This window comes from Sphaeramia orbicularis, chromosome 4 (genome assembly GCF_902148855.1).
Source record: "Sphaeramia orbicularis chromosome 4, fSphaOr1.1, whole genome shotgun sequence".
NCBI lineage: Eukaryota > Metazoa > Chordata > Actinopteri > Kurtiformes > Apogonidae > Sphaeramia > Sphaeramia orbicularis.
Genome location: NC_043960.1, coordinates 10934433 through 10950470, shown reverse-complemented (window position 1 = coordinate 10950470; position 16038 = coordinate 10934433). Strand labels below are relative to the sequence as shown.

The 16038-nt window shown below is 34.8% G+C and overlaps 1 protein-coding gene across 2 annotated transcripts in view; it reads right to left on the bottom strand.

Moving 5' to 3' along the window:
* tie1 (tyrosine kinase with immunoglobulin-like and EGF-like domains 1) overlaps positions 1-8010 on the bottom strand; it is a 32066-nt gene extending 24056 nt beyond the window's left edge. Inside the window, exons 1-6 of one of the 2 annotated variants that reach the window (XM_030132782.1) lie at positions 7681-8010; positions 5192-5488; positions 3478-3588; positions 3176-3331; positions 553-684; positions 238-378 (exon numbers count right to left, since the gene is read on the bottom strand). In XM_030132782.1, coding sequence (XP_029988642.1) covers positions 238-378; positions 553-684; positions 3176-3331; positions 3478-3588; positions 5192-5488; positions 7681-7744 — 901 coding nt within the window. In that variant the 5' untranslated portion in view covers positions 7745-8010. The remainder of the gene's footprint in view (positions 1-237; positions 379-552; positions 685-3175; positions 3332-3477; positions 3589-5191; positions 5489-7680) is intronic. The other variant, XM_030132783.1, reaches the window with a different exon arrangement.
* Positions 8011-16038: the final 8028 nt, after the last annotated feature.

Genomic DNA, 16038 nt, shown 5'->3' with positions numbered 1-16038 from the left:
ACACAAAACTTCTGGATATCAACAAGTTTTGTGTGGTTCCCTAAGTTTTTTTTACCTGAGAAAAGGGTAAAAGCTTGGGGAATTGCACAAAAACTTCTGGATATCAACAAGTTCCTAACACTTTTTACCTGAGAAAAAAGTAAAAAGGCTTGGGGAATTACACAAAACTTCTGGATATTCACATTTCCTCTAAAAATGAACAATCACAGCGCCAGATTTAAGCGTTTAAGGGCTCACCCTGCTCACAGCGCCTCCCAAACCAACCGCTGGCGCAGGAGCAGCCATAAGGGTCTGGCATGCAGAAATGAAGCCCCTTGCAGTTCAGCTCTGAGCGACATGACTCCTGGCAGTTTCGACCAAACATTCCTTCTCTGCAGGCTGCAATCCATCCGAGAAAGACAAATTCACAAATGTGTTTATTTAAATTCCTTGAGTTTTGTTGTGTCATGTTTCAAAATACCACAGAGGTGAGAGAGAATACCTCCCTCCATTTACACACACAAACGAACGCCGCTATACCGGTGAGGGTTTAATGTTGGCTCCGGTACAAACCTATCTCACAACGCGTTCCCATGAATCCTGGAGGGCAGATACAGTCTCCATCTGCATCATGACACACTCCACCGTTGAGACACTCTGGACACTCGATATCGCAAAAAGGACCCCACATCTTACTGGGACAGTCTGCGAAGCAAAACAGTTTTCTTAGAGCAGCACACAAACGCACAAAGTAGCCCAAAAATACACAATACTTCTGTTTATATGTAGATGACGCAATGAGGATTTTAACTTTATGTATTAAACTTAAAAGCGACGTCAGAAGTTCTTAAACTTGGCTAAAAAAAGTGTGGAATCATGTAGTCAGATGCAGATAAAAGATTGACAGAGAACGCAGTCCTCTGCCAAGGCCGATAGTCCACTCTTCCTCTCATTCCGCAATATTATTTAACCACAAACCACTAATTATGACCCATGTTTTCCTCCTTTTTGTCAGTTTTTCCTTTTTTTTTTTTTTTAACAGTTGTCAGTAAATTAGCCTGGGGCCTCTCAGATATTAAAAAAAAAGATAAATAATTCATCCCTCTGCCTCCTTTTTTTGGGAGGTTTTGTCCTCAGTGCATTTGTTTTTACTGACAGCAGAGGTGTCAAAAGTATTCACATCCATTGCTCAGGTAGAAATATAGATACTAGGGTTTAAAAAGACTTCTGGAGAAGCTGAAGTATCAACTCAAGCTTTTTACTCAAGTAAAAGTATAAAAGTACTAGTTTCAAAACTAAAAGTATGAGTAAATGTAAGGAGAAAAAAAAAAAATACAATTAGGACAAAAGCTGGCAGGGGTCTACAGTGCACTACCCCATCTCCCCAAAAACCATTTTTCTAAAGGCCATACTGACTATAATGTTCTATTAAAATGTTAATGTTGAAAAATTTTATATGAGCTTTTTTAATGTTAGCTGAACCAACAGGGTCTTTTAGTCTTTTAGCTTGCATTGGTATTTATTGATTATTTAATGCATTTATTTGTAGTTCTCTTCCAATGATCTTGTATTTGCATATTGATTCATGTTTGTCACATTGCACTTTGAATGTTGACTGATGTCTGTGGTAAGCTGCAAATGAATTGCCCATATGGGATAAATCAACTTTTCTGAAAATTTGGGATGCACTAGCGTACCTGTTTCAGCCGCATATCTGCCCATAGAAAATGAACGCATTTTAGTCCAATGCAAATGTATTAAAGAACCATATATGTGTACTACTGAGCCTTAACCTGTGTGACTAGTTGAATATAAGTATTGGAATGGTGCAAAAAGTCAGGTGCGATGGATCACATACAAACCAATAGGGTGTCGGAATGGTATATGTTTATACTTCTCATCCAACCATAATCAAATTCAGTCTATCAGGGTGGCGCCATTTATCTGGATTTTGTTTTTTTTTTTTTTTGAATGAGGACAAGCTGGAATGAAAACAAGCCAAAATGAAATAGGAGTAACGAGGCTATTTGTAAGGAGTAAAATGCACAGATAATTGTGTGAAAATGTAAGGAGAAGTAAAAAGTCGGCTGAAAAGTAATTACTCAAGTACACAGGGTGGGGAAGCAAAATTTACAATATTTTGAGGCAGGGGTTGAAAGACAGTGTATGACCAATTAGTTTATTGAAAGTCATGAGAATTTATTTGCCACAAGAAAATTGACATAATAGAAAATGTTTTTATTCTATGTGTCCTCCTTCTTTCTCAATAACTGCCTTCACACGCTTCCTGAAACTTGCGCAAGTGTTCCTCAAATATTCGGGTGACAGCTTCTCCCATTCTTCTTTAATAGTATCTTCCAGACTTTCTCATAATAGTTTTGCTCATAGTCATTCTCTTCTTTCCATTATAAACAGTCTTTATGGACACTCCAACTATTTTTGAAATCTCCTTTGGTGTGACGAGTGCATTCAGCAAATCACACACTCTTTGACGTTTGCTTTCCTGATTACTCATATGGGCAAAAGTTTCTGAAAAGGTATGGATAATAGTGTTAGGTATGATTATGACATCAATATATGTTTGGTTTCAAAACATTTGACGTAGTGCCTGCTGAGAAAAAAACAACTAAATGTACATTGTAAATTTTGCTTCTCCACCCTGTAGATAACCCAAATTTCTACTTAAATAAGGTAACGAATTATTTGTACTTAGTTATTTGACACTTCTAACAGATGGATGGATGGACAGACAGGAAAATGGGAGTGATCACATGACCTTGTCGGAGTTGGTAAAAAATAATAGAACAAGAAAAGCACTTGGAGAGCGCAGACCTCCGCCAACACAGATCTGTCCCTGTCTCCCCCCCAACCCCCCAACCCCCACCAAATTTTAATCAGTTGTTCCTTGTGCTAGTATCAACATTTCATGAAAATCCGTCCATAACTTTTTGAGCTATCTTGCTAACAAACTAACAAACAGGCAAACACACAAAGCAAAGTGATCACAATAGCTCCTGGTGGAGGTAATAGAAATGGAGAGCTTTTTTTTTTTTTCTCATTTGGAGGAAAAGCTCCAAACTATTATCCTTTATCTCCCATTCACCATCAACACATGCATATAGATAATGTGAATAGGTGTGCACGTATGTACTGTGGAATTCGGTTTGTGGAATTCCGAATTCAGGGTTCAACAAACCTCTGACGATAAGCCTCATCCAGGCACCTTGGAGGGGGCTGTCCCCCACAAAGCTGGCACTGTAGATACCTTGATTGACAGATTCTGCATTTTCCACTGTCAGAACAGCGGTGCGGTTGACCATATCATTCCAGTGAGTCATATAGAAGTAGTTTCCTGCACACACCACAAAAAAGATAAAGGCACAGTCTTCAAATATGTCAATGTAGGACTATTGTAGCTGCTGTTTATTTGTTGTGTAATAGCCCTGATTAGAGCTGTGACTTGTGTGTTATGAAATATATGTGTGTGAGGTGGTTTACCGTTGTACTTCCAAGTAACATCTCTGTTTTGAGGACTGAGGAGCTGCATGCTGAGGTGAACTGTCTCTCCTTTGTTAGCAGTAACCGTCAGCTGATTTGGAACAAAACTTGCTGTGAGGGAAAAAAAGAAAAAAAAGCCCGGTTGTCTTCCAAACACCATATACACCAGACACAGCACGAAAGAGACAATTCTTATCCTTGTGAAATGATCATGACAATGTGAGTTATTCTTGATAGATGAAGTGTAAGTGGGAATCACTGCGCCTGGTCAAAAATGAATATTGATGTGTATAAATAGGAATTAACAAGAGGAATGTGTCCGAAAACAGCATTACTCCAACTTTATGAGCGACGGTGTATTTTCTGTGTCAATTAATGCAGATTAAATGATCAGTTATTTCATTTTGAATAATCCACTGGTTCCCAACCTTTTTTGGCTCGTGACCCCATTTTAACATCACAAATTTCTGGTGACCCCAGACATTCGTTTTTGCTAAAATTAATTTGTTTTTGATCATGTAAGTGTTTGCTGTACTATATTGCAAATAAACATTTATTTTAGATGACATTTAGTCTATATAATGTATATTATTATGGACGGAAGCAGAAAAGCCAGGTGTAGATTACTGCACAAAGTGAGAATTTTATTTTCCTTGGTCAGGATATGTACAGTCAGTCCAGCTTGGATTTACAAGGCTGACAATTAATACTGAACAAACAAGAACTCAAACTAGGAATTATGAAAGAGCTGCAGCATCTGAAACCGACCACAATGAACATTTGACAGATAAACAGAACCACAGTGCTTCAGTTTCAGCTTCACAGTTCGTCATGTCTGTTATGTATTGTGATTGTCTCTGTCAACTCACCATATATTTTTTTATTAGTAAGTTTTTTTGTTTTTTTTTTTCAATTACTAGAAATTTCAGGTGATCCCATGTGAATTCCAGTCGACCTCACATGGGGTCCAAACCCCAAGGTTGAAAAACACTAAAATGTCTGAAAATGGTGAAAAAGTGTTTCCGAAATCCCAAATGACATGTGATGTTTGGTCATAACCCAAGAAAATTCTATTTACTGTCACAGAAGAGGAAAGAAACCAGAGGATATTCACATTTAAGAAGATGTAATCTGAGTGTGTTTACTTATTTTTTCCACAAACATGATCAATCGTTAGATAGATAGATAGATAGATAGATAGATAGATAGATAGATAGATAGATAGATAGATAGATAGATAGATAGATAGATAGATAGATAGATAGATAGATAGATAGATAGATAGATAGATAGATAGATAGATAGACTTTATTTATGCCAAACTGGGAAATTGCATTGTAGCAGCAGTATGACACATTCAGTACCAATATAGAACCACAGCAAACATGAGTAAAGAGAATATAACATAAGAGCAAACACTACACTATACAGTAAATGAGTATAAAAGATCTGGGTAGAATCTGGAAAACTGTTATCAACCAGTCAAAGTTTATTCATAAAGCCCTTTACAACAACATGAAGACCAAAGTGCTTTACATCTAAAAGCGTGATTAAATTATAAGATAATGTCCTGAAAAATAACTGTAATGTGCTTGAGATAAAACTGTAAAGTGCAAAACAAGTTCATGTCGATTAACTTAGCTGCTGACAAGTAATCGATTAACTGTTGCAGCTCTAAATACGTTGTAAAAAGTCTAACATTTAGCGAACTAACCTCTGTTGAAGTTGTTGATCATTGTGACTCTGTCAAATTGGGGATCGTCCTGTGTTGATCCGCAGTAGAAGATACCAATATTATCCAGATCTCTGAAATCTCTGGCCACCACTTCATTGTTCCTGGGCTTAACCAGTTTAAAACTTGGCCTATTAGGGAATATAAGAATTTTATTGTCTCTCTTGATGTTCAGGTCAACCTGGGCTGAGTTGCGTTCACCATTGATACATGAGATGGTGAAGTCGTGGACGTTGGTGCATTCAGATGATGCGATCATTGTCAAGTCCGTCACAGCATCTGTCAGAAAGAGCATGGAGTTAGAACCAGTCGGACATGCAGGGTTTCATCTTGTTCATCAGATAGCTTTAGGCAGTCACAAGTAATGTTCTAAACTTTGCAAATGTAGCTGTACACTGCAAAAATCTAATTCTTACCAAGTGTATTTTTCTCATTTTTAGCCAAAATATCTCATCACACTAAAAATAAGACAGAATCACCTAAAGAGTAACTTTCCAGTGAGATATAAGAACTTATTTTTAGACAATAGATCTGGAAAAAAATCTTATTTCAAGAAATCTTACCAAGATAATTTTCACTTGTTCCATTGGCAGATTTTTTGTTTTTTTGTGCTCAATTCAAGATTGTTTGTGGTTTATTCGAGATTTTTTTTTTTTTTTTTGCTGAATTCAAGATGTTTTTTGCTTAATTCAAGGTTTTTTTTTTTTTTTTTGCTTAATTCAAGATTTTGTTGCTTAATTCAAGATATTTTGCTTAATTCAAGATTTTTTTTTTTTTTGCTTGATTCAAGATTTTTTTTTTTTTTTTATCAAGATTTTTTTTTTTTTTTGCTCAATTCAAGATTTTTTTGGTTGATTCAAGTTTTTTTCCCCCTCAATTCAAGACTTTTTTTTTTGCAGGATTCAAGATTTGTTTTTTGCTTAATTCAACATTTTTTTTTGTATTATTCAAGATTTCGTTGCTTAATTCAAGATATTTTTTGCTTAATTCAAGGTTTTTTTGATTCAAGATTTTTTTTTTTGCTTAATTCAAGATTTTTTTGTCTTAATTCAAGATTTTTTTTGCTTAATTCAAGATTTTGTTGCTTAATTCAAGATATTTTTTGCTTAATTCAAGTTTTTTTTTTTTTTTTTCTTGATTCAAGATTTTTTTTTTCTTAAATCAAGATTTTTTTTTGCTCAATTCAAGATTTTTTTGGGTGATTCAAGTGTTGTTGTTTTTTTTCTCAATTCAAGACTTTTTCCTTGATTCACCATTTGTTTCTTGCTTAATTCATGATTTTTTTTGTATAATTCAAGATTTTGTTGCTTAATTCAAGATTTTTTTTTTTTTTTTTTGCCTAAATCAGGATTTTTTCTTAATTCGAGCAAAAAAGCCTTGAATTAAGCAAAAAAAAAAAAAAAAGTCTGGCAATGGAACAAGTGAAAATTATCTTGGTAACATTTCTTGTAATAAGATTTTCAAGATCTATTGTCTAAAAATAAGTTCTTATATCTCACTGAAAAGTTATTCTTTAGGTGATTCTGTCTTATTTTAAGTGTGATGAGATATTTTGACTAGAAATGAGAAAAATACACTTGGTAAGATTTAGATTTTTTGCAGTGTACCACCTCCATGAGTTCCTCTGTCCTAAAGTATAAAATTCCAGAAATAGGCAACTCAGTCATTTCAGGATCTGTATATACATATGTTGTTTGTTACTATTGGCTTCCAGAACAAGACATATGCTGTTCTACACACACCCCCACACACATGGCATTTAATTTAAGTTGTCAGTTCATACAAGGAGATAAAATATGTGATTCTACACTGTCTGTTCCGTGCAGGTGGACTGGATTTGTGCCAGTCTGAACAAACACAATAAAACACGTCCTATGATTTGTGTGAAATCATTGTGAGATCTGTTTCATCTTAACTGCAAGCATAGCAATGCTGACCTTTACCTCCATCATCTCAAAGTTTTTTGTGGATGGGATTGTTTTGTAAATCCAGATTAAACACATATGGCGCAAACATTCTAAAAGTAAGTGTGTCAGAAGAACATCATGAAGTTCACACTCATCCATGTCAGACATAGTGTAGATCTGACAAGTGAATGACAACTGACAGAAGCTGGCAATTGTATGATTTTAATTTTATAATAAATCTTGACAGAATCTATGTGATAAAGGTCAAAGCCACTAAAGTTTGTTCAGCTTCTTTCTGCTTGTTATTTAAGCCTCTGATCCACAGAACAATGGCAGGAAACATGGATGATCTCCTTTAGTCCCAGAGGGTTTAGATGTCTAAACTATGGAGGTCAACAGGACCTTAAAAAACATTATTTTAAAAATCTAATCAAGTCATATCAACACATACAATAAAACTTTCTTAAAATAATATCACACACCTTCCCAAACTTAACACAAATGAGCTCAAACATTCTCACAGGAAAAAAAAAAAAAAACAACAAAAAAACCCCCTCTTCTTACCTGAAACCACAATGAAGCACAACACAAAACCCCACAAAATCCTCATGTTATCTGTAATCCTCATCGGGATGAAGCCGTCCCTTTCTCTCTGTTAGATATTATAATCCCGGTCCGTCCGTTAATCTACAGAGTTCTACGTCCAGGACGGTGACGCAGCGTCACGACGAGCGGTGCGCTTTTTTACGCATAACTTGGCGATTTATCCAAAGCTGAAGTTCAGGTGTAAAATGTCTTTGGCCACAGCTAAGGCAGTCCTGTAAATCTTCTGAAGTTCGTATCACGATCCCACACACTAAAGACAGAGCTGGACTTCTGGAAAAGCTCAGTTTACTCTGGGTGGGAAAGGAAGGAAGAGCGTCAGCAGACTGCTGGCGCTCCAGACCTCCGAGATCCGAAGAATATATTTATGAGTTTACACTTTGTCTCCTTATTCCTCCTGATACAATGTGCGCCGTCTGATGTTTAACTCATAAAGACCCAGTGCTACTTTGGTGGTGGTTCCCAAATTAATTGTTCTCTATTTTTAACCCATAAAGACCCAGTGTGACTTTTGTAGAAATTCCCAAATGAATTTTTCTCTGTATTTAACTTTCTTAAGTGATTTATCACTATTTATTGTAATATTATCCTGTGTACTTTGTGAATTTTCAGTGAAAATCAAGTATTGTCATATACAGGGGTTGGACAAAATAATGGAAACACCTTCTATGATGCCACAATGTTAGGTGTTTCCATTATTTTGTCCAACCCCTGTATGTAATTTACTGATCATGTAGATGGTCATTAAAGCTCAGATTAAAGTTGGGGGTTTTTATGTTTATGTTTACGCATTTGGCAGACGCTTTTTTCCAAAGCGACTTACAGGGGAAAACCAATTAAATCAATCAATCAAATTTTATTTATATAGCGCCAGATCACCAAAAAAAGTTATCTCTTGACATTTTATATATAGAGTTGGTCCAAACCAGACTCTAAGTCAATTTACAGAAACCCAACAGAATCCTCCAGGAGCAAACACTTGTGACTGGTGACAGTGGCGAGGAAAAACTTCCCTTTAACAGGCAGAAACCTCGAGCAGACCCAGACTCATTATATCAGAAACAGAAAAAAATGAAGAAAAAAATTACTTTTTCAGTCCAATCTCTCATTAACTGAACATAAACCCAATGTGTCCATCCACTGTCATCGATCCAACTCCATGGGTTTTACTGGTGAATCAATGTTGTAGAAGATGACGGTGTTTCCATGGTCTGAATGTGCAAATGGGTCATATCTGATGATCATGAAAGATGATAAACTGTATTTTACACCAACTATTTACATGTATTGATAGGATTAGTAGGTATTAAACAGTTTTGATCAGTAGATGGTTTTGGTTGACAGTGGATGTTTGGGTCTTTATGGGTTAACCTTTCTTAACTGATTTATCACCAATTTTTAAAATAACATTATCCTCTGTATTTTGCATTTTTGGGTGTAAATCATGTATTTTCCTCTATAATTCACAGATCATGTAGATGTCCATGAAAAGTCAGAGTAAATTCAAACTTAATTATATCAAAACAGAAAAAAAAAAAAGAAAAAGTGACTTTTTCAGCAAAGATATTGCCAACTGAATGTAAAACCAAGTGTCTCCATCCACTGTCATTGATCCAACTCCTATTTTGCGTTTTTTCAGTGAACATCAGGTATTTTCCAATATTTAACCCTTTCATTCATGAATAACACTGGGTTACAAAAAAATGTTTTTTGCAAGTTGTCTAGGTTTTTTCAACTGAATTAGGACCATTTTGCACCGCTAAATCCAAAAATGACATCTGTTTTTCTCAATCAGGTCAGGTTTTTTTGCTAATTTGATTTGTGAAAAATTTGATCTTCTCAGAAAATATAATAATTAATACCAAAATAAGATTGGTAAGCACACTTTATAAAACTTGTGACTTGATTCCTGTTAGGTACAATGGTGTATTCACCGCAGATGTACCAGAATACGTCAGGCTTATTTTTGCAAGATCTTCTAGTCGAAGCCATTTCATTCACCTGTAATATTAAAAAAAAACAATCATAAATTGGCAAGTCAAATCTTCAGAACTCGTTTATTGCAAGAAATATGAAAGAATTTTGTATCATATGATGTGAAAATGCCCATAAATGTAAGCAAAAATGTTCAAAAGCCAATATGTAGCATAGTTCAGAAAGTTGACCTGATTGAGCAAAATGAATGTGATTTTTGGATTCAGCACACCAAAATTATCCTAAATCAGCTCAAAAAACTTCAACAATAAATTTGTTGTTGACCAGTGTTATGAATGAACCTTAGTCAAGATATTTTTCCGGAGTGTTTTTATTCCTCTTTAGACATAAAAACAACAATATGGTTGATTTTTTTTTTTTTTTTTTTTTTTACAAAAAGTTACAAAAATGTCCAGTCAGCTGGACACCATGTATTTAATTTTTGAAGCAAAGGAACATGTATTTAAAACCTAATATCAGAAAATGATGTGGAAAACTATGCAATAAAAACATTTTTAATGCTGCTAATCAGATGTTTTCTCACATTTGAACATACTCTAATACTAGTTATTATTCACTTCATGGAGATAATATACAAAAAAAAACCTTTAAAAAAAACCCCTGTTAATTGCAGTCTAATAACAATTAGCATTTGATTTACACTAAAACATGTTATTGCAGATTAAGAACAGTAAAGTTACAGTAACGGTAGGAATTGCACTGTATGAGATGATGTATGAGTGTCCACTGTGTTGGCTGATATGCAACTAAAACAAACAAGCAAACAAAAAACATGAATATACAAGAGAACAGCTGTAGAACAACTGTCTACTGTAGTGACCACTATGCATGAAAGGGTTAATTCACTGATCATGTGGATGTTCATAAAAGCTCAGATTAAAGCTGATGGTTATTATATCAAAAACAGAAAAAAACTGAAGAAAAAGGGACTTTTTCAACAAAATACAACATTAACTGTACTCGTACATAAAAACAAGTGTCTCCATCCATTGTCATTGATCCAACTCCATGGGTTTTACTGGTGAATCAATGTTGTAGAAGATGATGGTGTTTCCATGGTAACTACAGAGCCTCTGAATTGTCCAAATGGGTCATATCTGATGACCATGAAAAGATGAAAAACTGCATTTCACACCAATTATTTACATGTATTGATAGGCTCAGTGGATTAGAGGTTATTAAACATTTTAGATCAGTGGATACTGTTGGTCGCAAGTGGATGTTTGGGTCTTTTATGGGTTAACGTTCAAGACTTCTTAAACAACACCCCTCTAGGACCAGAATATTTGCAGATAAAACTAATAAAATGAGTGAGGAAACAAAGAAAAATGTCAACATTTTAGACTTAGACAAACTTTATTGATCCACAAACGAAACTACTTTGTCACAATAGCTCAGTTACATATAAAAACACTTGAAAAAACATTAGCAAAAAAGGAAAGTCAGTGTGAAGAGATAAAAGCAATATATACTATAAATAGAATACACTAATAAATCAGAAAAAAAATACAGAATTTGCATATGTACAAACAGGAAAATCAACAGGTATTTAACAGTTTATATTTGTAGATGGTTTGTGTCGCCGGTGGATGTTTGGGTCTTTATGGGTTAATTTCCCTACAGATGTATGATATGATGTATGATTTACAGACAGTGATTAAAAAATCCAGAGGGTGATAAACACAGGTCTGTGGCAACATTACATTTGCTAGTTTAGTAATAATATAGCCTAATAATAACCACACATGCATTTTGGATATTTTTCATATATCCAGATTGTATTATGATACAGTGGGAAGTATGTACAGAGAAACAAAGGTTTCTGGGAAAAAAAACAGCTTGTATAAACCAAAATGGTCATGTTTAGTGTGACCTCCCTTTGCACTTAATGTCTTTAACCCTTTTGTTTTGTTTAAACCATATGAGATTTATTGCATTAATTTTCTGATGCTTTATTTTTTTTTTTCCTTTTTTTTTTCTTTCTTTATTTCAAACATGCAAAGAAATAAAACAAAATAACATTTAAATGAACAGAGTCTGTCTTCAAGTACGAGCAAGTCTGAATTTACACGGTCAAAAAGGAGTAGGAAGAACTATAAACTTATAGCGGTTATACCAACACATGTCAGATGTTTCTAATTGTTTGTGCTGCTTCTTGTCACAGGGTCAGGGGTCACACTAAATAGTGTCTTTAACCTTTTGAACACAACACATTTAGTTCAGTTTTATAGTCTTTTAACATTGTGCACGTACTTGCTGTATTTTCTTGTATTTGAACAAAAGAGAATGTGAAATAAATACGTATGCTCATTTCAATCCTACACAAACAACGAAGCTAAAAGTTGCCTAAGACTTTTGCACTGCACTTTATATCAAAGTGACAATATGTTTTAAACACATAAAAAAAAAAAAACTCTTAACATAAGTATAACAAAACCTTTATGTGGTTTTTGTCTGTGTTTCTTAACAGATCATCAAAACAGTCAGAATTTTTTAAGATCCTATTCATTTTTGATATTTCAACAAACATCTACTTACTCTTTATGATAAAGCAGGGATCAGAGTTTAGGATTTGAGTCTTACTGGATTAACATTGATGCAAACCTTGACCTCACTTAGACTTGGAGCTGAAAAATATTGATAAGTGAGGCTTAATTTTTTAGACATGATGGGGTGATTCTTCATACATGTGTTAAACATCTTAAAATAGCTTCCAATGGAAATGAACAGAGATGAAATCAAGTATGCAGTTGACAGCTATTAACCCATAAAGACCCAAACAGCCACTGACAACCAAAAGCATCTACTGATCTAAAATGTTTAATACCGATTGATCTACTAATCCTATCAATCCATGTAAATAATTAGTGTAAAATGCAGTTTGTCGTCTTTTCATGGTCATCAGATATGACCCATTTGGACGTTCAGAGGCTCCGTAGTTACCGTGGAAACACCGTCATCTTGTACAACATTGATTCACCAGTAAAACCCATGGAGTTGGATCAATGACAGTGGATGGAGACGCTTGTTTTTATGATCAGTTAATGATGTATTTTGCTGAAAAAAGTTACTTGTTTCTTCAGTTTTTTCTGCTTTTGATATAATAACCATCAACTTTACTGAGAGCTTTTATGAACATCCACATGATCAGTAAATTAAATATTGGAAAATACTTGATGTTCACTGAAAAAACACAAAAGACAGAGGATAATGTCATAATAAGCGGGGATAAATCACCAAGAAAAGTTAAATATGGAAAAAAAAAAAAAATTTGGAGCTGCCACAAAAGTAACACTGGGTCTTTATGGAATAATATATTAATTAGAGCTGTCAAAATGAATGCATTAACGTGGATTAATCCATCATCATGATTAATCTGATTAAAATTTTTAACGCAACTAATCCCTCAGCAGCACAGAATGACTTAGGCAGTTTGTCCAAGGAGAGTTAGCGTCATGCATTTGCAAATGAGCAGTTGATCCAGTAGTAACAGACAGCAGAAACAACCCATAAAGATGGAAGACGATAAACAGCACGTTGGCCCTCTGGATGGAAATATGAGGACAAAAAACCAAGATGGAACAGTTGTTTGAAGTTGTTTTGTTGAAACTGTTGAAGGTGTTTTATAAACATATTAAGTGCATATATATTCCCTTCTTTCTTGAGTTTGTTTACTCATGCAAAATGAAACACAATTAACCCTTTCATGCATAGTGGTCACTACAGTGGACAGATATTCTCCAGCTGTTCTCTTGTATATTCATGGGTTTAGTTGTTTTAGTTCCATATCAACCAACACAGTGGACACTGATGCATCATCTCATAAACTGCAATTCATACCATTACTGTAACTTTGCCGTTCTTGATTGGTTCTTGAGCGGAAATCAATTGTTAATTGTTACTTTTTGTATATTATCTCCATGAAGTGAGTAATAACTAGTATTAGAATATGTTAAAATGTGAGAAAACATCAGATTAGCTGCATTAAACATGGTTTCATTTCACTGTTTTCATATCACTTTATGATATTGGGTTGTAAATACATGTTTCTTTGCTTCAAGAATAAAATTCATGGCGCAGCTGAATAGACATTTTTGTAAATCTATGGAAAAAAAAACCTCAATCTCATTGTTTTTTTCATGCTTAAGGAGGAATAAAAACACTCAAAAAACAAACAAACAAAAAAAAACCCTCAACTAAGGTTCTCATAATTCATGCATGAAAGGGTTAATATGATTAAAAATGAATGGTATTTAATCGTGATTAATGGAAATTAATCCATAGCAACCCTGTGATTAATCTGATTAAAAATTTTAATCGTTTGACAGCACTAATATTAATGTATCATTGTGTACTGTGGAACTAAAACCACTTGAATAGCTGACATATGCTTCATATCATTAACATATCAGTTACTTCATTAATGCACACTGTGAAAGTCAACATATTACAAATTATTACATATTTACACTTTTCATGTATTTTCGTGGGCAACATCTACTTTACACATAGTCCATGTCCCCTCCGAGGCTGACACTGCACTTTACTGCAGCCAGTGCTTTTCTTTGAAGAGCTTCTACAGAACACCAAATGCAGAAACAGCTGGTATTATGGTCTGCCAAATGCAACAGTTTTGTTCTTTCACTTCAATGCATTGATTCTAATCCCTGCAGCTTTTCTGCTCAGCCCTTCTTTTCCATTGCTGCTCTAATCAGTCAGCCTCAGGAAATGATGAACAATATGCTTGTTGTGTCTATTCTGCTCTAATCTTTAAAAACGTGCTGCGCTGTCTCATTTGCAAACGTCCACGTTGAACTATTGCACACGCCTTTTCTCATTTTCTCTGCAAAAACTGTCGGGTTGATTTGATGCTTTTTTTTTTTTACATTTCCTTGCGGAGGCAGACAATTGACTTGAAGTTGACTTTACTTCTTATTGTTTGAGATTTCCTGTTTTCCATTAAAGGAGCTCACATGTTTTCTTCAGCCAGCATGGACTCATCTATTAATCTATTCTTGTATTTTAGTCTATCATTTTGCTTTTTATTCTTCTGTACAGCACTGTTTTAATTGTATAGCTGTTTTATGTTTTTAATCTATTGTATTTTTCTTTCATTTTTGATTTTTCCCCTATAAGTCGCTTTGGAAAAAAGCGTCTGCCAAATGCATGTAAATCTATTGTCAATTTTAACATTAAGTAATAGAAATCTTTGAAACATGGTCACAAATTGACAATTTCTTGGCCAAGAACTGTAGAATTGTGCAAAATCACTAACTGGAATGTTAAAGGAAGATGTCCTGCTGGTTGTGCTCCATTAAGCAAAGAAAAGAAATAAATTCTACTATGAAATGTGTATACCCAGGTCCAAAATGTTTTGTCTACAAATCACAGAGCTTCCCTTTTGCCTCCTTCCGAACAAAGGGTCTTGGCGCCCACAGTTGGCTCAGATCTGCATGGTACTGTTGACCTGTTAGTGTGACCTGTGTATCCCAGAAGGCAACCTTTAAAAGACTCTCCTATTTCCTTTGCACACGCTTCACAAACACCCACTGTCAGAACAATGACACTCAGTTGTCACATGCAGAGAACAGATTGCTAACTACACAGTTTTGGCTGCGGCCTGCACTGTACAGTCATGGAAAAAATTATTAGACCACCCCTTGTTTTCTTCAATTTCTTGGTCACTTTAATGCCTGGTACAACTAAAGGTACATTTATTTGGACTAATATAATATTAACAACAAAAATATCTCATATAAGAGTTTCTCTGAAAGTGTGTGTGTTACACTGCAAAGACAACAAGTGTTCAGAGAACGCAAACCTCCGCCAAGCACCCCGAACAGTGTGCATGTGTGGATCGACTATGTCTTTTAAAATTAAACAGTTTCAAGGTTGTTCCATACAGCAGAAAAGAAGCTTGGTACCAGTCATGTGCATGTCAAATTCTATTAAATTCCAATCAATATTTGTTGAGTTATAATGAAAAATGTGTCATGAATGGGATTTGCAAAGTTAAATGTAAATGTCCACAGAGTCCACATTCCACAGTGGATGTGGACAATTTTGTGCCAGATACAAGATACTGTTATAGGCTATTTGTGGATCAAATTGGAGGCTAATCGGAGTCATTTTGATTTTTTTTATGAATTTTCGAAAATTGCTCAATGATGAGAGATAGGACAATTGTAGATTTTGTGACCTTGCTGTGACCTTGAACTTTGACCTACTTGGTCCAAAATTTAATGGGTTCATCCCAGGGCCTAGGCCTATCTGTGGGTACAATTTGGTAAAGATGGCTGGAATAGTTTTCCCGTAAAGTTGCTA